The sequence below is a fragment of the Podarcis liolepis genome (assembly GCF_965112155.1).
Source record: "Podarcis liolepis genome assembly, chromosome: 4".
Classification (NCBI taxonomy): domain Eukaryota; kingdom Metazoa; phylum Chordata; class Lepidosauria; order Squamata; family Lacertidae; genus Podarcis; species Podarcis liolepis.
In genome coordinates this window covers 24,392,145-24,413,411 of record NC_139558.1, presented here as the reverse complement: position 1 = coordinate 24,413,411, position 21,267 = coordinate 24,392,145, and the positions used below count along the sequence as shown (strand labels likewise).

At 42.5% G+C, this 21,267-nt stretch overlaps 1 protein-coding gene across 1 annotated transcript in view; it reads right to left on the bottom strand.

The window, feature by feature from the left end:
- Window positions 1–21,267, bottom strand: part of ITGBL1 (integrin subunit beta like 1) — a 133,012-nt gene that overhangs the window by 76,480 nt on the left and 35,265 nt on the right. The window contains exons 3-4 of the mRNA XM_083501259.1: window positions 2,163–2,309; window positions 1,258–1,380 (exon numbers count right to left, since the gene is read on the bottom strand). Of these exons, the coding sequence (XP_083357385.1) occupies window positions 1,258–1,380; window positions 2,163–2,309 (270 nt within the window). The remainder of the gene's footprint in view (window positions 1–1,257; window positions 1,381–2,162; window positions 2,310–21,267) is intronic.

Below are 21,267 nucleotides of genomic sequence, written 5' to 3'. Positions count from 1 at the left end.
CGTGTCCGACTCTTCGTAACCCCATGGAGCAGAGCAGGCCAGGCACTCCTGTCTTCCACTGCCTCCCGCAGCTTGGTCAAACTCATGTCTGTAGCTTTGAGAACACTGTCCAACCATCTCATCCTCTGTCATCCCCGTCTCCTTGTGCCCTCAATCTTTCCCAACATCAGGGTCTTTTCCAGGGACTCTTCTCTTCTCATGAGGTGGCCACAGTATTGGAGCCTCAGCTTCGGGATCTGTTCTTCCAGTGAACAGGCCTGATTTCCTTCAGAATGGATAGGTTTAATCTTCTTGCAGTCAATGGGACTCTCAAGAGTCTCCTCCAGCACCATAATTCAAAAGCATCAATTCTTTGGCGATCAGCGTTCTTTATGGTCCAGCTCTCACTTCCATACATCACTACTGGGAAAACCATAGCTTTAACTATACAGACCTTTGTTGGCAAGGTGATGTCTCTGCTTTTTCAGATGCTGTCTAGGTTTGTCATTGCTTTTCTCCCAAGAAGCAGGCGTCTTTTAATTTTGGGACTGCTGTCATCATCTGCAGTGATCATGGAGCCCAAGATCGTGCACACCCATGGTTTAAGACTGTGCAAAATCCCATTTATTGTATTGAGATGAATTACTCCTGCTAGTGAAGGAATGGACTGGACTGTTGCTGCTTTCTGCTGAGTCCTCTGCAGCTATAAACCTCTTCGAAATAATGACCACAGGGAATGGAGTAAGTGTTCATACTGTCATGCTATGTGGACTGGAGCCTACCAAGATACTAATTTTCACTGTTGTAACCCTCAAATTGCCTCAGCGGAGTAATATTCTTACTACCTATTGGCCTAAAGCAACATCATACTCCCTCTATTCTCTGTAACTGCTAACCTTACACCTGGCTAACACAAGATGTCTTACAAGGCTCCTGCTTCCTAAAATGCAGCCCTCTCATTATTCACAACCACTGCTCCTATCAAAAAGTTTCTCCATGTGGCAGAAACTCTGCAAACAAAATAAAAATTGAAAGCTTATGCCTCCTTTGGCAACAGAGAAATGGTAGAGCTTAGCTTCCGGATTCACTACCTGGGCTCCAATCTGTCTAAAAGTACTTGTGATTAAATCCCATCGAAAACAGTGGCTTTGATAGAATGCAATCATCATAGATAGTGTTGGAGTGCAGCCCTTTCATGCAAAAATCCCCCCCAAATGCCACATCAATATTATTTGATTAACACTTGCCATAATTCTCCATCTCCGTAAATACACTTACCTGTACACATCTCTCCTGTTTCTTCATCTATGCATTCTCGGTCATCACACTCACAATATTTACCATGGATCAATCCATTTCCTTCTAAATTGTCACATTTACATCGGCCACAATGACAAGTTCCTGTTAGAACCAGAAACAAAGACAACATGGAAAAGTCAGAGTGCAAGAAGGAATGTCAAAGGCAATCTATTCTAATCCCTTAGAATGCAACATGATTTCATGGCCTTATCCATGTCTGCAAGATATTAAATTATTATTTACTTCATTTATAACAATGGGATGTGCTAGAGTAGAGCCCTCTAAATGGAGTTGGATGCTCCACTCTAAGACATGTGAGGGGTGGTTGTGGAATCAAGAGCCACATACATGTCAAAAGGAGCATTGCAAGACTGAAGGCCATCATGCCCCCAATGACATCGTCACAGGTGGACAAGGGCCTAGTGATCTCAAGTTAAGCCTGGGTCATTGTTTATAGAACTTTGTGGCTCCAGAACTGGACATTTCATTCCAAACCTCCACAATAGGTTTAGTACCCCACCCCACCCCCACCAGACATCACTTTTTCTACAGTCTAATAATCAGATCTGGACCAGCACTTTCTCTACAAAGGATATAGCTCTGATGCAACACAGAAATTCCAGCCAGCCCAAATTTAATTGCAACAAAGCAAAGTATCAGTGCAATCTTCAGCTGCATCCAACCCACTGTGCATGCTCACTGGGAATTAATTCTTTGTGCTATTCATTTATGCTGGATTCTCAAAATATTCCAGTTCTTGCACATTTCCTTTAAACCCCTCTTTGAGTTAATCCGCATAATTCAAACTCACATAACAGATCACCCAAGCGTCTCCTGTTTACCCCTGCGTCCATCCATCAAAACAAAGCAAAATTAAACCTCACCTGCATTTGAGCAGATGTTATCTTGCGAATTCTTGCACATTTCGTTACTTTTCTTCCGCGTAAGGTTGCAGGTCGTTGGGTATTGGCAGGCATCACCATACCAACCGTCCTCGCATTTGCACTTTCCACAGTCACACTTTCCATGGCCTGGAGGAATAGTCAAAGAATCGCTGATCAGCATATGCACGCAGCAAATCTCAATGTTTTATTTTGATATGCCATTAATTTGCTCTTAACATGGTGCAATTTATATACAAACGATTAGATGTAAATGTTACGTGGCTGTTAACCAATCAAATGGTTTGAGCGTGAGCCATCAAACACAAATCAAAATCCAGTTACAGAACAGAGAGCCTGGCACCTTCTCTTTAAATGAATGTGGACTTTCATTTAAAAATAGAAGAGAATTTTTCAAAAATATATTCTTGCTTATGAAGGACCATGAGAGAAAATGTGCAGTTACATGTAAAGGTAATAAATAAATAAATAAATGTGTGGATACTTTCCTACCATACTGTCAGTGCCTCCATCTGCTTATAATCATCAATAACAATAATTTTATTATTTATACCCCCAGATCACATGATGCTCCATGGTGCTTGGAATTTACAGAGCGGTATCCAGTGTTTAAAGGTCTATGTGTTGATTGACTTACAGAGATGTAGGAGTTCACCATTCATATTCCAAGTTGTTCCAAGGGACAAGATGTCAAGGTATTTTTTTTTTAAGGGTGTAACTTTTAACAGGAGTATATCATTATGGCTATAAAACTAATACCATCTTCCCTAAACATAAGCATACTCACATGTACCAAGTTAGGCATATCCATGACAATTGGGTACTGGGGGAGTGTAGCCCCTCTTCCTGAGTAATGCTTATGTTAATAATGAGTAACATTTAAAAAAATGTATTATTTTTTATTTCTCCAGATTGTCCAAAGATTCCACGCTAACTTCACATTTAAGAAATGTTTAATTCTCAAGTACCATACTCCCCTCAAAGCCTTTGACAGTTTTATACCCTCCCTTCCACCTAGCAAAGTGAAAAGATTGCAGGAAAACAGTGAATTTTTTAAAAAAATAATCATAGAGGTATCACTGGTACCGCCCCCTCCACACACACACCCTTTCACTGGTGGTCAATTGTGGCTTGAATTGGTCCATAAATATAAGTATCCACTATTATTAGTTTTTATTTAAAAAAAAACACCACCACCCTTCCATCAATCTCTTTTTAATACAATAAAAATATCACAATTTAGCTGCCTTCTATTCCAGTCCCCCTGGTGAATTAAGAGCTCAATCTCCCTTGATCTTCATGGAATAAAAGAAGCGCCAAACAAAAGTGTGAAAGACGTTCTCCCTCCCAGCTACCTTGTTCCTTAAACATCAATTTAGCAGCCTAGCCTTCGTAATCTCCTTTAGCTGCTGGTCAGGCAGCCTTAATCCCTCACAGTCAATGGAGATAAGCATTAATCAAAAACATTATTATACAACGGCCAAAAACTGGGAAAGAAAGGATTGTTTTAAAATAAAGGAACCTATAAAAACATAGCTGTGAACTTGGAATAGTTGATTGATTTTATTCAAAATAGTAATTGAAGCCCTATGCGGGCATCACAATTAGGTGACTGTAAATATATTTGGGGAGAATGTGGATGAACACATTGGCTCCATCCTTCCTCCATCACCATTTTCATTACTTTCCAATTCATGGCAGGCCTTTTCTTTGTTCTCTTGGGCTATCCAGTCCAAGTCTAGTTTAAAGATTAAAAGCTCCTCAGAAGGAACAGCAGTGGTCTTGAAATTGGCCACCAACTCTGAGCATTGTTGGTGCCAAGATTACCTCATGGGCAAAATTGGGAAATCTAGGCAGGCCTGTTTAGGCCCATGGAGCAGAAGTTCCAAACCGCTGCTCTAATACGTTTATAAAGCACCATGATTTTTCACTCACGCAGTTAATCTCTTTACATCTCCAGACGACAAGAACAAAACGTGTGGGGTACTAGTCACCTTTTTATAATTTATACACATATTAAAATATGTGGGGTTTTCAGCATGCAGGTGAAAGGACTTAAAACATTGAATTCTTTTCTGCACTATACAGGAAGAATAAAAAAGGAGTAGCAGCTGGTATGGTAATTAAATTGGTCTCATTAGTATCTTTTTTTTATGAACCAGAGAATGATTCAAAAAAGAGCTTATCAGAATCTGAAAAGTGCTTCATGGAATAGCTTAAGAAATCATTTTTGATTGATCCTCTCTTGAATCACAGAGGATTTAGAAGTCAGAAAAGAGAATGAGAAAATGGGAGAGTTCTGTAATTATTGTCCAGCTTTGAGAGAGAGGGAATAAAGCATCTTCACCTAACTCAGAGAATTTCAAAATAATCCACTGAGCCAGACTCTGCCTGCACAAAAAGAGTGTCTTTCTTGGGGGTGGGTACACACATAATATTAATATTAGGATCATCACACAGGGATTAGCAAATCGCCACCACACTGTTGGAAAATTCTCTTTCCTCTGAACCAGTGTTGACAATTTGCAACCATAAGCTGACTTTTATTGATGTTTTATCTGCCTTATTTTATTTTATGGCAGTTTTATACTATTTATATTTTTGTTGCTAGCTGCCTTGAGCATCATTTGGTGGAAAAGAAGGCTGCATAATAAATTAATAAACAAACCAGCAAATGTGAGGACAAATCTAACAAGATTCTGGATGCTCAGATTAACCTTCCTGGATAAAGGTTAATCCTACAATTTTTTTGGTTTTCTATATTATTAGAAGGTTCTTTTATATAAAAAATATCCTGATTAACATTGGCAACATATTACTTATGCTTATATCAAGTAGAAAAAAATAATCTTTTAAAAACGAGGTGCCGATACTCTTATATGGTGCTTACTTCTGAGCACAAAACAACATACAAAACTAACTACATTGATTTGTAATGCTGATGTAAGGGAAAACTTCAGGTGGTTGTTGTTGTTGTTGTTGTTAGCAAACCTTGTTGCATACAATGAATAAAATTGTCAATCCTTTTTTCAGAAGAAAGAAAAGAGAGGTGCTGTGGATTTAAAAAAATTAAAATGTTGCCCTCTGGCGGATAATGCTGGCATAGAAACACAGAGGGGGAGGAATTCTCATCATAGGCTTGTCATAAAGAATTTGCATGGATGATCTTGAATATTATTCACTCTAAAGGACAAATTCTATATGTATTAGAAAAATTCATACTCCGAGGTCTGAAATGGTTTTGTAGCATTCCTTGCACAGGTGTGGTTTTTTTCCTGAATGGCTATTATTCCTCAGATTTTATATTCTGTTCCTTCCTGTAAAATAGTTGTGGGGACACTTTTAGTCTCCCAGTGTTGCTGAACTACCACTCCCATCATCCCTGGCCATTGGTTGTGCTTTGCTAGGGCTGATGGGAGTAGTAGTTCAACAGCATCTGGAGGGCTGTCACAGGAGTGTGCCGTCAGTAAATCACAAAGTTCAAAGATGGAGTTAACACATTACAACAAAGACATCACCTTCCCCAGCCCTGCTGTAGAACGAAAGCCACTCTCTTTTATTTCTATGTGCATGTGTTCCCTGGTTTGCACTTTGGAACATGTGCTCCTTCTCTCGTTCTTTCTGCCTGTTTTGAGTTTATTGATTGCTTTTTGTGAATGTAAAAAGAACAATAACCAGCAGAGCAACACAAACTGTGGCTGTAGTAGCAGAGAGCAGTGGATTCATAACGGTATCAGCGACACCTTGGTGATTCGGCACCCTGTGCAATGCCAACATTTGGCACGCACGCACACACCCAGCTCTCACACTGCCTTCCCAAAGCCAGGTAACGCAATGGGCTTTGGGAAGGAGACGCGAGGGTTCGGGCAGGGTCCTAGAGCTTGCCCTCATCCTTCCCAAAGCAAGCGCCAACTACCTAGGCTCTGGGAAGATGTCTGGAAGGTACACACTTGACTCGGTGTCCTTTGTGAGGGAACCGCCCGCACTGCCCTAAATCCGCCTCTGCAATCAGCAACTGCGAGGGCAGAAGATGGTGTCAGTGATAATTCACCTTCCCCCCACTCCCTGCACCAGGCTCTAGACTGGCAGAGCAGAGCAGGGGCTCTTGGATCAGACCTCTCACCCCAAACAGGATGGTTTTCAAACACCACTGGTATTAGCATGTGCTGTACTGTGCTTTCAGTATGTGGGTTGCTTGGCAGTGAACCTCCCCACCACCACTTACAGAGCCCGGGTTTCCCCCACCAAAGAGCAGGTGTGCGCAGCCTTCCCGCTGCTCCCTGAGCTTGTGGGGCTGGCGGGGGAAGCCCGGGTTCCCCCTCGCCAGCCCCAGGGACCACACTCGCTCCATAAGATGCACAGACATTTCCCCTTAGATTTTAAGGGGAAAACAGTTTGTCTTATAGAGTGAAAAGTACGGTACTTCCTCATCCCCACATGGCAGATCAGGGTTTAGGGGGTTATTACTCAGTAAACTTAACAAATTATACACACACACACACACACACACACACACACACACTGTATGGGAAACAGCCGTACTAGAAAAGTTAATCTCCAATTTGAAACTAGGACAGGGTCAAACAAAAGAGGACAACTTCACCCCAGTGTGGCTCCCCTTTATTACACACACAGCCCAACAAGATGACAACAAGAACCCACTGACAGCGTTTGAATCAATATGGCTAATTTGACCCAACCACCACCATCCCCTCTCACACACAAACAAAACTCACTGCAGTCAGCTGAAGGCCCCCCAATCTCACTCACCGCCAATGAAAACTAATAAATGAATAGAAGGAGAACCTACCCACGTGATCCTGACACAAAAACCTGTGCATATACTATGTAAAAGACTGAAAGTTTACTACCCCACTCTCTCCGCCTCAGCCTTATGCTGTCTACAACATTAACGTCTCACATCAAATATAACCGAGCTGTAGAAAGGGATTTATGATCTGAAAGCAGAGGCAATGCATGTACTTTTGTAACCCAAGAAAATCTTTAATAAAAACATTTTCTTTAAGAAAGAGCTTATGACTAATAAAGGAAACCATCGTTTCAGATGGGCCATTCATGCATAAATCTATATATAAAATCTAGGGTTTTGTATTGGTAAAATCATTTTGTTTCCTTCAAAAAGAAACGAAACATTTGAAACTGATATCTCTTTCCACCCTCTTTTGATTAGTCATGGAATCAACACAGCAAGAAAAGAAAAATGTAGCTGCACTTGGAATTGTGAATGCCAGAGTGCCATTTATTGGTGGGGTGGGCACTGCAACAGATACCCAAAACAGGTGCCATTAAAATAGTGTTACTTAAACTGCAAGGAATGAATCATGGCTCATCATTCGGGGGTCAACACCTGACTAGCATTTCAGTTTATCTCAACAGCTCCTAATGTGTTGTTCTCAGCTGTCTGCCGCAGAGTAACATATATGTTATGCAGATCCTAAAATGGTGACCCCCCCCAAAAAAAAAGGTGTGGGGCAATAGCTTAGAGGCTGGCAGGATGGAAGCGAGTGCCTTCGACAAATCATTGGCTTGGAGTTGTGAAATTCATAGTCAAACTATATGGATGGACTGCAGAATGCTAGGAGGTTTCACTGCCATGTCCCTGTGTACTGCCATGCATAACAATGCTATCAAATAATTTATAAACAACAATACTAAATAATAGCTATCCTCATGGAGTGGGAGGAGTGGAGTGCACAATGGTACTATATGGCTTTTTAGGTACATTTGAAAGCACGGGTGCACAATATGGGGAGTACGATGCAGTTCATTTCCAGGAACTGGCAGTCCACCAATGCGGTAGCTGTCCAGAAAAGATATGCTGCCAGTTTTCCAGGAATTCCTGAAGGGTAATGGAATCACACTTAAAACAACACTGCCCTCTCCACTCATCCACCTATTTCTTGGCTGAACAATCTGTTCAAAGTCTCATGAAAGTGGATTACAAGCTGTAAAGGCTTAAATGAGCACAATGAAAGAGAAACTAACTAAACAATTTCTCCGACAATTTCCTATGAAGACACACCCTCCTGCAACATCTGGTTTTAATTTGGAGCTCAGACCTATGTTTCTGACCACCTCCCTTTCAATTAAACACAAGTGGGTCTTGTCTATATGGAGTTTAATGCTGTGTTGCTTGAAATTCAGTTTATGAAACGTGATACAAGACCTTCTTGCATTCCACCCAGGCAAGACCACTTGGAGAGTCAGTGAGTTGAGTGTTCTGGGGAGAGGTTATGGGGCTTGTTCTGAGGACCAGGCCTAGAGGACTGCATGAAGTCCACAGGCCTCAGTTTCCCCACCATTGCCTCAAATAATTATAATAATAGCCAGAGTCAAAACTGAAAACTCTGGGAACGACAGCATTCTGATGACAGGCAGCACTCTTTAAGACTTTTGTCATATAATCTAGAAAGAAAAGTATGTCTTGACAAAATCTAGTGCTCCTCACACCAAGGGTCCTTGAATTAATATTAAAGCCATTCTGGATTTGCCTGCATACGAAAGGAGCATAAATGCAAAACGAATTAGCTATTTACCCTTCTACCAGAAAATGTATTTTTAAACAAAGAAGATTACAAGTAAGATAAGTTTTTTGTTACTTTGAGGAAGGAATGATTAATGACAAATATTATCATTCACATCCTAGGGTCATTTGTGACGTAGATCTGTGTAATTTAATTCCTGCAGAAAGTGGAGTCTGAAATATGAGGTGATTGCTTCTGTCTTTTCTTAAAACTACATCCACAGGAGTGTGTCATCAGGATAAGTTAGTCTTTCCTTAATAGATGTTTGCTACTAGTGAAGCTGAAGCTGAGGCTCCAATACTTTGGCCACCTCATCAGAAGAGAAGACTCCTTGGAAAAGACCCTGAAGTTGGGAAAGATTGAGGGCACAAGGAGACGGGGACGACAGAGGACGAGATGGCTGGACAGTGCTCTAGAAGCTACCAACATGAATAGGAGGAAACTCCAGGAGGCAGTGGAGTACAGGAGTGCCTGACACGCTCTGGTCTATGGGGTCATGAAGAGTCGGACACGACTAAACGATTAAACAGCAACTAGTCAATCACCACTAGCCCCTCTTTAGAGGTAGGCATGCTACTCTTTACTGGGTTTGTTTGTTTTTTAACCACCTAATTTTACCAGCCATGGTTTTTTCCTTTGATGGGTGTTGCAGGTCAACAATATCTGGAGGGGCTGTGGTTCCATACCCCTGATCAAGGGTTAAGAAGACATTAACCATACATTGGAGCCAGGTGTGTGGTAAAATTATTATCCACATTCTTTCACAATACAGTGGTACCTCAGGTTACATATGCTTCAGGTTACAGACTCCGCTAACCCAGAAATACTACCTCTGGTTAAGAACTTTGCTTCAAGATGAGAACAGAAATCGTGCTCCGGCAGCGCAGCGGCAGCGGGAGGCCCCATTAGCTAAAGTGAGGCTTCAGGTTAAGAACAGTTTCAGGTTAAGAGCGGACCTTCAGAATGAATTAAGCACTTAACCCGAGGTACCACTGTACAATATTTTCCCAAAAACAACCATTTCTCAGGACTGTTTGCCAGAAACTAGAAAATGTCAGTCAGCTCCCTGGAGCCAAATTAATAAGAGGAAGAACAAGAGAGTTGTCTTTATTGGCAATTTACTCTCTTCCAGACAATATGAGAATGATTCTAGATTTCATTGCTTTCCAGACAGATCATAACACTTCTCATAACAAAAACAAACAACAAAAACAAAATTTAAGCAGTAAAGAAATAAGGCGTGATTGATATAAAGAGGATAAAAATTCTCTTCGCTCACCCTTATTAAATGTAAACATTGGCAGGATCCATGTTTGGGAACAATCACCAGTCTTATTCAGGAGTTCAGATCCATGTGGGCGTGAAGGTTGGGGTTAGACACTTGCCCACCTCTGCATTGTCCACTAGTCCCTCCCTAACCCTGTCCACACAATGAGGGTAAGTCTTCATTGGGCAGCCTGTTGAACATATGCAGGCTGTAACTGTGAGCAGACACCAGGAGGGATAGCCTACATGCGTTCAGCAGGCTGAACCATGACAGATGACCTCCATTTATGGACTGCATTGGGAAAACACACCATGTGCAGGGATGGATGTGCAAGTACATGGCTCCTCTCCCCTCTCGCCCATCCTCACCTTTATTAGCATAAGCCTTTAGTTGTGTTTCTCACACAAAGTGACCTGTTGCAGGAATTTATGTAAAGATTGGGGGGTTGCTCCTCCAGCAGATATCATACACACACGCACCCCGACTACCAAAATCAACACAATCACTTCGGCAAATGTCCCCACAAAACACTTCATCACAGTTTTTCCTATCCCTATTCAAAGGGCCTCTGCTGCACATTACAAAATGTAACAATTCGCTGATTAAAAGACGCCTGCTTCTTGGGAGAAAAGCAATGACAAACCCAGACAGATCTTGAAAAGCAGAGACATCACCTTGCCGACAAAGGTCCAAATAGTTAAAGCTATGTGTAGGGACACACCCTCCCCCACAGCTTAAGACAAGCCACAGCTTGTCTAGCCGCCATGTCCACTCTTTGACCTTTTGTCTCCTCAGCGGTGTTCCGTGCCCTGACCTTTACCTCCTTTGCAAAGGTATTTTCCCCTGCAATGGAAACATGATGTGGTAGAGCATGTTGTGTAGATAACTAGGCAACATCCAGGGGGCTCAGGATTGGATAAGTGTAAAGGGCAAAGCCCTGAATGTATCTTGCTGGTTTTGCATATCTTGCTAATAAAAAGAGGCTCTGCGTAGTTCAAAGTTAGCTTGCTCAAGCGCAGCTCACTTGTATTCAACTCCCGTGTCGTCTCTCTTATTTCTTCACTATGGTTTTCCCAGTAGTGATGTATGGAAGTGAGAGCTGGAACATAAAGAAGGCTGATCGCCAAGGAATTGATGCTTTTGAATTATGGTGCTGGAGGAGACTCTTTCCATTCCAACTTTGTTCTGTTCAGGAAAGGAATGGCTACCAATGGGGGAGTCTGGGATGTGGGCAGCCATAATCCCTGAAACTGGGCTCAGGTACACAGCAGCCTCTTGCACAAGAGATAATCACTGGCATCCTGGCAAATGGGTACCAGACAAGCAGTCACCCCATGGACAATGGCAAACCATCCCGGAATGGATTAGGAACTGGGTTGGGGCAAAGAGGTGTGATTAACTTGGCCTGGGAAACCAGGAACTTGTAAATATTTCTTTTGTCTCACTTGATGGGTGTGAGGTGGAGCTCAAGGGAAGGATGGGGACAAACCTGACAAAGGTTTCTTTCACCAGAGCCTCCCAATTTGTGAGCTGTGTGTGATGTATCCATGACGTAATTTTAGGGGTGCTGTGGGTATCTTTGCAAAACTGATAAAAGTGGGAGCCATCCTGTGTTCTGGGCTTCTTCCTGCTTCTCCCATGCGGTGGGTGGCAGTCCTGTTGCAACAGTTTTTTTTAAATAAAGACCAGACCTACTGGCTGCTGTTTGGGTCGTCTATTCCTGGCTGGTGTCATTGTTTGGTAATCCAAGTGAGCCCAAGGATTTTCCTATAACAGACCCAACGTGACTTAATAGATAATGCAAGCATTAAAAAGAGAGTATAAAAAACCAAGTCAAGGACAAGAGCCTGAAAACATATCTATTCAAAGTAGAGCTAAGGAGGCTGTTCTGTTATGCTTGCCCAATGGAACAATCTCTCCTCTCCTCCTTCCTCTCACCCCATTCTGGGTTCTCTCAAACCTCCAGAGCAGATTTGGGGAGACTAAGGGGAAGCAAAGCAGGTGGGAAGTGCCATTGCACAAGCAGACCTCATTCTGCTCGCTTCTTAGCTGAATAATTCCATCTATGAGAAACAGTACACGTTTCTGAATACTTGAATAGAGCGTAGGAAAAAGAGATGTTCCATTGCCATTGCTCAGTGAGAAAACACACACACTTCTCACGTCCTCACATTTTCCTCATGAAGGGCGATCACGTACACAATGGAGGGCAGGGCTCTGACACCTTTCATAATTGCATAGAGGAAATATATCTGGCCGCTGGCAGTGCAGCATGCGAAGCTGAAGTGAGAAAACTGGACCCTGATGAAACTCTGCTTTGCACACGTATTAAAGGCAGATGGGTACTATCCTCCTTTGCTTCTTAACATGGTGTACAACAGGGATGAAGTACCTATGACCCTCCAGATGTTTGCTGGACTCCAGCTCCCATCAGCCTGAGCCAGCATGATCAATGATCAGAGATGGTGGAAGCTGTAGACTCTGAGCATCTGAGAAGGTTTTCCCCATCCCAAGGGCACAAGTTTAATGCTTCCTTTTCTCCATAAAAGCAGAGAGTGCAGGGCTTGAGAGGAAGATGATTTCCACAATACAACTTGTTAGCTCTCCTAAGGCATTGCTTTCCTACAACTTTAATGGGAAAATCTCATCTTGTGGCTTCTGCCTTTAATTGCTTCCTGTTCAACATAGTCACAACATTACTGGCAAATGCTATCAATATTCAGTATGACATCTTCAGGAGTAAATTCCTTATTTCCACAGAGTGCGTGCTTACTTACTGAGTTTCTTTCATTAATTTATGTGGGTGTGGGCAAAATGGAACTTTTTCAAATAAACAAAACAACAACAACAACAACAACAACAGGAAACAAGGAAATTAATAGTCAAGTCCCTGTAAGGAACAGGAATTGACTAATTAAGTGGCAACTGATCAGTAACGCCAGGGCCAGGCAATCAGAAAGTAATTAGAGACAGGAGCTGAAAGAAGGAAGCTTCTAATAAGTCATAGCAGACCCAAAAATATCTGGTAGTTCTTTGCCAGTTCCCAGTGGATGAGTTGGCAGTGCAGTTTAAAGCAGGGGTGGGGGTGTCAGAAATCAGGCCCGGGGGCAAAGAAATTATCAAAACATGGATGGGGGAGGAATCTGGAATGAAAGAAGTTGGCAAGGTTGGGAATGCCAGACAAAAACAGCAAGTGCGGAAGCAACGCAGGAGAGCGCATGGGGAGAAGAATAAGCCACAAGTGGAAAAGGGCAACTGGATCTTGTCAAACAGGATCTTGTTACTCTTCTTCAGGGTTACACAGGTCTGTTCAAATTGTCCTGCCACCAAACCAAATGCAGTCCCAACAACCATTATCCGGAACCATCAGGTGCCAGAAAACCCTGCTTTTGCAGTTCCAGGCAAGCAAGGAAACCAGGAATTTGAGCTTATATATGACTTGTGAGATGCCTTCAGCTAGGTTGGTCACCGGGAGTGAAAGCCTGAAGTAGACAGAGAATCCCATTCTTGCTCTGTGTTCCAGGTAAAATTATGCACTCTCACATCATGAGATGCATCACAGGTTTTGTGTGTGTGTGTGTGTGTAGAAAAAGCTTCATAGGTATGTACTGAGTTTTGTTTCTCTTCTCCTTCATCAGGATGCTCACATAGAAGACTTGTGCCATATCCCCATCCAGCCCTTTGCCATCACTTGGTGAAGTTACACCAGCTTAGCAGTGGAGCAGAGCTGGTTGAGGACATGGGAAGTGTAGCTTGTGTGCATGCACGGGAGGAAGGAAAGAAACAGGGAAGTGTGTTTGTGCAGAGGATGGCCTGCACTCATTGTGGCACGAGGCTGCAACTACAAAAACAGTACAGCCATCTGTTAATGGCTGGACTTGGGCGAATGCATGATTCTACATACTTTCACACTGAGCCTATGATGGCAAGTGCAGTTGTGTGTGTGTGATGGGAAGAATTCTCTGCTGGCAACGCTCACAGACCTGATGCTGTCAGGCTGTACACAGTGTTCATCTGGAAAAGGAATCGTTTGCGGGTTGAGGGGGAGAGAGAAGAGGAGGGAGAAAGCCTCAAATGAAATTAGAACCAGCTGTATAGGAAGACAGACAAGGTGGGGGTGGTAGAAAATTGTCACCATGGCAGAGCAGGTGCTGATATTGTGGTCGCAGAATAAACACTGCCAGCTTGAAGACAAAGGAAGGAGGAAAAAAGAGCCCCAGTCCATATAAATAATAATAGCAGCTAGCAGGTAGGGGCAGGTCTTACACCGAGGGAATTTGCAGATTGGCGTGCAGTGAAACAAAGAGCAATCAGCACATGGATTATATGCTTTTGAAATATCAGAGGTTACATTGCAATACAAACTGAAATTAAGTTTATTTTTACTTCTCTAGGGCTGGTGGTGGGAAAAGACACCAGGAAGAAGTCAAATGAGGAGAGTGTGATGGATGAAAAAGAACAGATTGTTTTATTTTCTCTGCAAGAAACAGTGTACTTTATACTCAAAGTCTAAAGAACGCTATGCAGGTGTGGGTGGCATAGTCGAGGTAATCGGTTCCTTCATGTTGTTCTTCCTTATGTACATTTTAGCACACAGATAATACATATTTCCTGAATGGAAATTAATTAGGGAAAGCTGAGGAAGCTTCCAGCACAATTCAGCCTGAAGTTAAACACTTTAAAGCACTTTTTAGCGGGAAAGAGCTAAGCATACTTCTTAACTTTCCTCCTGAAATCAATGGGGCTGAAAAGTGAGTAGTTTGCGCTAGATTGTGCCCATTCTATGCAGCAAGAAGTGACCCTGATATTGGCTTAGCTCAGAATAATGCTAAAACATTAACAGCATTACACAAATGAGCAGGTGCAACTCTGCTCCCCTCCCCTTCCTTTTTCATGTCCAGACACTGGAAACTGTGGTTTGTACAAACCATACTTTAATCAAACTACGCTCAAACTGCTATTTCGGATCTTGTTTTGTGAACCAGCTGCAAACAAACCACAGTTTCCCACATTCAGATATGAGAAGCTGTGGTTTGTTCAAAACCACAAACAGAAGCTAAAAACTTATCCTCGTGGAAATGAGAGAGAAGAGGCAACAGACAAACCAGCCTGTTTCTAGGACATGCAGCATTTATATATCCACTCATCGGTCCATTCTGTTGCATTTCCACATTAATCTGCACTTTAAAAAGAAAGAAAAGAAAATCTGCCCGGAAATTTGCATTTAAGATATTTAGATTTATTTTTAAACATATTTTCTCTCAAATAACACTTTTAAAAATATTGATATGTTTTTAAAGCAAATAAATGTATCAGAGTATTCAGGAAATGCAAAAGCTGATGTTTAAAAAGCAACAAATCTTGCTAATAAAATTTTCAAAATTGCCCTCTTCCCTCTCAACCCACTGCCAACTCACCATAAAGTTTAGAAGAGGCTGCATTTCAATGCACCATTATAGGATAGGAAAGCCAAGGCTGGAAATAAGTTGCACAGGGTGAAATCCAATGTCACCATTCTGCTCATGGAATGACTTTTGATCTAACTGAAGACTCAGCTAACATAAGGGAAAGGGAAACAATTATCTCAAATTTCCCCTTCTTCTGCACACCACCTTCCACGTGGTTCTGACAGGTCCCTCCAGTTTTGCAGAAGACACAGGGAGCTGAAACAGGAGGGGGACTTGACAAGAATCACCTCTCCTTCTCTTATGTTAGTGGACATCTCTCCTGGATCAGAAGGCATTGTGCAACTGGGAAGGCAGGACTGAATTTCACTCTCAGGGTTAACTGAGGTTAACCAAACATTAGAAACTTATACATATGGATGATTGCAAATTCACCACGCAAGGCTTTGCCCTGCAAATATATGAATCACTGTACAAGCATATTTAACTGCTGTGCAAACATGGTCATTTAAAAATACACTTTAAAAATATAGAAGAGCATAGAATTCTGAATGAAATGTTTACTCGGATTCCATACACTCCACTGCAGCCCCACCCTCACACTCATATATCTCATGTCGACACTGACAAGCAGATATCTGGTTAGCCACTAGGAAGCTGGACTAGATGGACCATCGGCCTGATTCACCAGGAACTTCTTAAATTCACATGTTCTTCATATGCATATCACGTTCCTATACCCTGGAATGAGATCCTTGGCTAGCAAGCATGAGAACTGGTTCCAATCTTCTCCTGTCTACTTGCGCCATATAACAAAATCAGTTTTCTATTGCAAGGGGCCATAGACCAGTGATCAACAGTTGGTTTCAGAAGAAGAAGAAGAAGAAGAAGAAGAAGAAGAAGAAGAAGAAGAGGAGGAGGAGGAGGAGGAGGAGGAGGAGTTTGGATTTGATATCCCGCCTTTCACTCCCCTTCAGGAGTCTCACAGCAGCTAACATTCTCCTTTCCCTTCCTCCCCCACAACAAACACTCTGTGAAGTGAGTGGGGCTGAGAGACTTCAAAGAAGTGTGACTGGCCCAAGGTCACCCAGCAGCTGCATGTGGAGGAGCAGAGACGCGAACCCGGTTCCCCAGATTACGAGACTACCGCTCTTAACCACTACACCACACTGGCTCTCCACGTGTTCATATGCATTTATTCAAACAGTATATGGAAATGTGATTGCATTAAATGGCTAGGTGATAATGCCTCCATTCGTTAACACCAATACATTTGTTGTTTAGTCGTTTAGTTGTGTCCGACTCTTCGTGACCCCATGGGCCAGAGCATGCCAGGCACTCCTGTCTTCCACTGCCTCCCACAGTTTGGTCAAACTCATGCTGGTAGCTTCGAGAACACTGTCCCACCATCTCGTCTTCTGTTGTCCCCTTCTCCTTGTGCCCTCCATCTTTCCCAACATCAGGGTCTTTTCCTGGGAGTCTTCTCTTCTCATGAGGTGGCCAAAGTACTGGAGCCTCAGCTTCAGGATCTGTTCTTCCAGTGAGCACTCAGGCCTGATTTCCTTCAGAATGGAGAGGTTTGATCTTCTTGCAGTCCATGGGACTTTCAAGAGTCTCCTCCAGCACAATAATTCAAAAGCATCAATTCTTCGGCGATCAGCCTTCCTTATGGTCCAGCTCTCACTTCCATACATCACTACTGGGGAAACCCTAGCTTTAACTATACAGACCTTTGTTGGCAAAGTGATGTCTCTGCTTTTTAAGATGCTGTCTAGGTTTGTCATTGCTTTTCTCCCAAGAAGCAGGAGTCTTTTAATTTCGTGGCTGCTGTCACCATCTGCAGTGATCATGGAGCCCAAGAAAGTAAAATCTCTCACTGCCTCCATTTCTTCCCCTTCTATTTGCCAGAAGGTGATGGGACCAGTGGCCATGATCTTCGTTTTTTTGATGTTGAGCTTCAAACCATATTTTGCGCTCTCCTCTTTCACCCTCATTAAAAGGTTCTTTAATTCTTCCTCACTTTCTGCCATCAATGTTGTGTCATCTGCATATCTGAGGTTGTTGATATTTCTTCCGGCAATCTTAATTCCGGCTAGGGATTCATCCAGCCCAGCCTTACGCATGATGAATTCTGCATATAAGTTAAATCAGCAGGGAGACAATATACAGCCTTGTCGTACTCCTTTGCCAATTTTGAACCAATCAGTTGTTCCATATCCAGTTCTAACTGTAGCTTCTTGTCCCACATAGATATTTCTCAGGAGACAGATGAGGTGATCAGGCACTCCCATTTCTTTAAGAACTTGCCATAGTTTGCTGTGGTCGACACAGTCAAAGGCTTTTGCATAGTCAATGAAACAGAAGTAGATGTCTTTCTGGAACTAAATAGTTTAAAACATGGTTTTCTTACTTGATCAATTTCTGTTGAAAATATTCAAGTTAATTTAAATAGTGCTAAAGCTAGTGCACTTCAGTTCTGGAGTAAGTTCCGGTGTATATTTTAACAAAGGACTCATGGAGTGGGGAATATAATTCTCTTTAGCGGTTTGGTTTAACAATTCATATGCAGCGCAATAAATAGATGATGGAGAATGCAGCTCTTAAAAGCTCCCACTTTGAACTCCAATTAATATAATTACTTTCTTTTAATCATCTCCATGGGTGTCTGATGGGAAAGAACACATACTGCACACTTTAAAAAAAAACAAGGTGTTGAATGTTCAGATCACTCTTGTCGCTTTGGACGTCTCAAGCAAAGCTATCTCAGCATTTCCTTTTTGTTAATAAATTGTGTCCTATTGGTTTCGAGATTAAAAGTTTTCACAATTCAAATAAATCTGGTTTGTGCAATATTCTTCACAGTTAATACTTTTGCAACAGCAAAGAGAGGTACCATTCTAAAACTGAAATTCAATGTATATTAGTATTATCTTTAAGCTGTAATAAAGTAGCTTCTGAGTGACTGGAAAACTTTCTTAATGCGCAATAAAAGCTAACCTGAAATAAAAGTAGCTAGAGTCTGTAAGCCTACATAAGGCACCCACATATTCATCCTTAACATGTGATGATGGCCACTGATTTAAGCTGCAATCCAAACTCCTGATCCATCAAGAGGTTTGGATGGGGTGGTTACGGTCTCCCTCTGCCCATCTCAGAACAGACTCTGCCTATGAAGCGATGCTAGCATTATTCTGCTGGTGTGGAGCTCTCTGTTCTGCTTCTTGAAAATACATATCCTCCAGCATTTCTCCCATGAAAATAGGATGTCCTATTCAATGATAATATTTCTACCCCGCTGATCTAACTGGTTTGCCCCAGCCGCTCTGGGCTGCTTCCAGCTTTTATAAAAACATAATAAAACATTGAACATTTTAAAAAAAACAACCTTTCCTATACAGGGCTGCCTTCAGATGTCTTCTAAAGATTGTATAGTTACTTGTCTCCTTGGCTTGGGGGGGCGGTCACATAACTACATACCCTCCAACATTTCTCCGATGAAAATAAGGCCATCCTAAGGAAAAGCAAGGCATTCTGGGATCAAATCAGAAACCGGGACAGCTTCTGTAAATTTGGAACTGTTCCTGGAAAATGGGGACATTTGGAGGGTCTGAAAATGAAGTGGGTGGAAAACCCCAGAATGGGTTTTTCCAGGGGAATGGCTGGGCTGGCCCCAGGATCTGTTGGATCCCAAATGAGCCCTATTATCATCCCAGTCTGCCAACCTTCTGATCGGCAAGTCCTAGGCTCTGTGGTTTAACCCACAGCACCACCTGCGTCCCCCTTGGAGGAAAAGGTGGGCTATAAACAAACAAGCAGAGGTTGCTGACACCAAACATCACTAGGCGGAAGAATCCAGAAAAGATTAACAGTTATTGTTCATACTTTAAACAAAGGGATTAGCCCTGGCTGGTGGTAGTTATCCTTTTCAGCAAAATTCAGCAGTGTCCTTTTAAGGATCTGTGGGGGGGGGGGGGGGAGAGAGAGAGAGAGAGAGAGAGAGAGAGAGAGAGAGAGAGAGAGAGAGAATATCTATACACACATATACATGGATATAGATTCTCTGTCTCTCTCAGATATTTGTTTTTTGTTTTTGCTGGCATGTTATTAAAGATCCACATTAAAATGCTGATCTCTCATTTGAAAAACAAAATGCAATGCACTTTCAAGAGGGGGGAAATGTCCCTTTTCTAGTTACTATAAATGCACCTCTAGGCATGCTGCCAGCAGCACAGGTGCGGAGGCACAAAGCTGCCTATGTTTCACACTGCCCTACAGATGTTTACTTTGACGCAAACCAGACCGTGTTCCAGGGGCTTGCTCTCAAGCAACTGAACAGAGGATCAGGCTGCATGGCTCTCAATCCTAACCATACATTAGAGGAGCCCTGCTGGACCGCACGAAATGGCCAACGACTCCAGCATCCACATTTGATGTGTCGAAATAGTTAAAAGACTAACACAAAGTTCTACAAAGACATTTTTTTGTACAAACTTTTTCAAGAACTGCACTGCACTTTAAGTGCCAAGGATTTCACGTGGAGGAGGCATACTGAACACCATAATCCTTTTAGAACTAGCCTCAAATTATCATTTAATTTTAGCAAAGGAAAGGGAGGGGAAAACACCCGTGATCCCGTACCATTCAGTTCTTTTCATTAAGCTTCGCTTTTCTGTTGATTTACCAATAATTTGCCAAGAACATTCATTCATATCAAAGTGCAAAATGGGGGAAGGTGCATTAAGAGAAGAGAATGAATTAGCTTAGGAACCGAATTTCATATGAGGCAAAATGGAGTGGGGGGAAATGAAACCTGTGGTTGTTTTGTTTGGCTAGGACTTTGGGATGCAGCTTTCTTACTGACATCCTATAAATGACATATTTTCACATGGTTAAAATGTTCTTCAATAATTGCTCCTAATGCATTAGGCACAAAATAGGTTTTGATTCAACAAGAGGTAGGCAGGATTACTTTGATCTTTCCCTACATCTGAAAATGTCAGCCTCTACTCTCAGATGGTCTTTATATTGACATTTCACTAATATTGCAAAGCTTAATTTGGAAAACTACTGGAAAGAAGAAAATCACCAACAACCTTTGAGGTCGGCGTCCAATCAGATCAATGTGCCCCCTGAGACTAGAAATCAGAGACAGCCTCAGAAAAAACACAGAAGCACCACCAAGTAGGTAGACAGAAGAACAGGCACTACTGTAAAGGAGACAAACATACACCTGATCTATATTTATGCTGACATACATAGAAAAGAGGGACGCGGGTGGCGCTGTGGGTGAAACCACAGAGCCTAGGACTTGAAGATCAGAAGGTTGGCGGTTCGAATCCCCGCGACGGGGTGAGCTCCCGTTGCTCGGTCCCTGCTCCTGCCAACCTAGCAGTTCAAAAGCACGTCAAAGTGCAAGTAGATAAATAGGTACCGCCCCGGCGGGAAGGTAAACGGCATTTCTGTGCACTGCTCTGGTTCGCCAGAAGCGGCTTAGTCATGCTGGCCACATGACCCGGAAGCTGTACGTCGGCTCCCTCAGCCAATAAAGCGAGATGAGCGCCACAACCCCAGAGTTGGCCACGACTGGACCTAATGGTCAGGGGTCCCTTTACCTTTACCTTTACATAGCAAAGAATCGGAAATGACAACATAGTTTAATGTGTGGTTTTCAGGTGTAAGACGAACCTGACTTGTAAACTTAGATTGCCATCTTGACCCATAAAGCATGTCTATTCCATCAGTTCTTACCCTTGCCCTTATTTTCTAAGTACCCTTTCACATCACTAGACCCATGATGCTTCCTCACCTTCACATGCCAAACCTGAAATCCAACTAAACATTACAGCTTTGAAGTATGAGACCAGGCAACC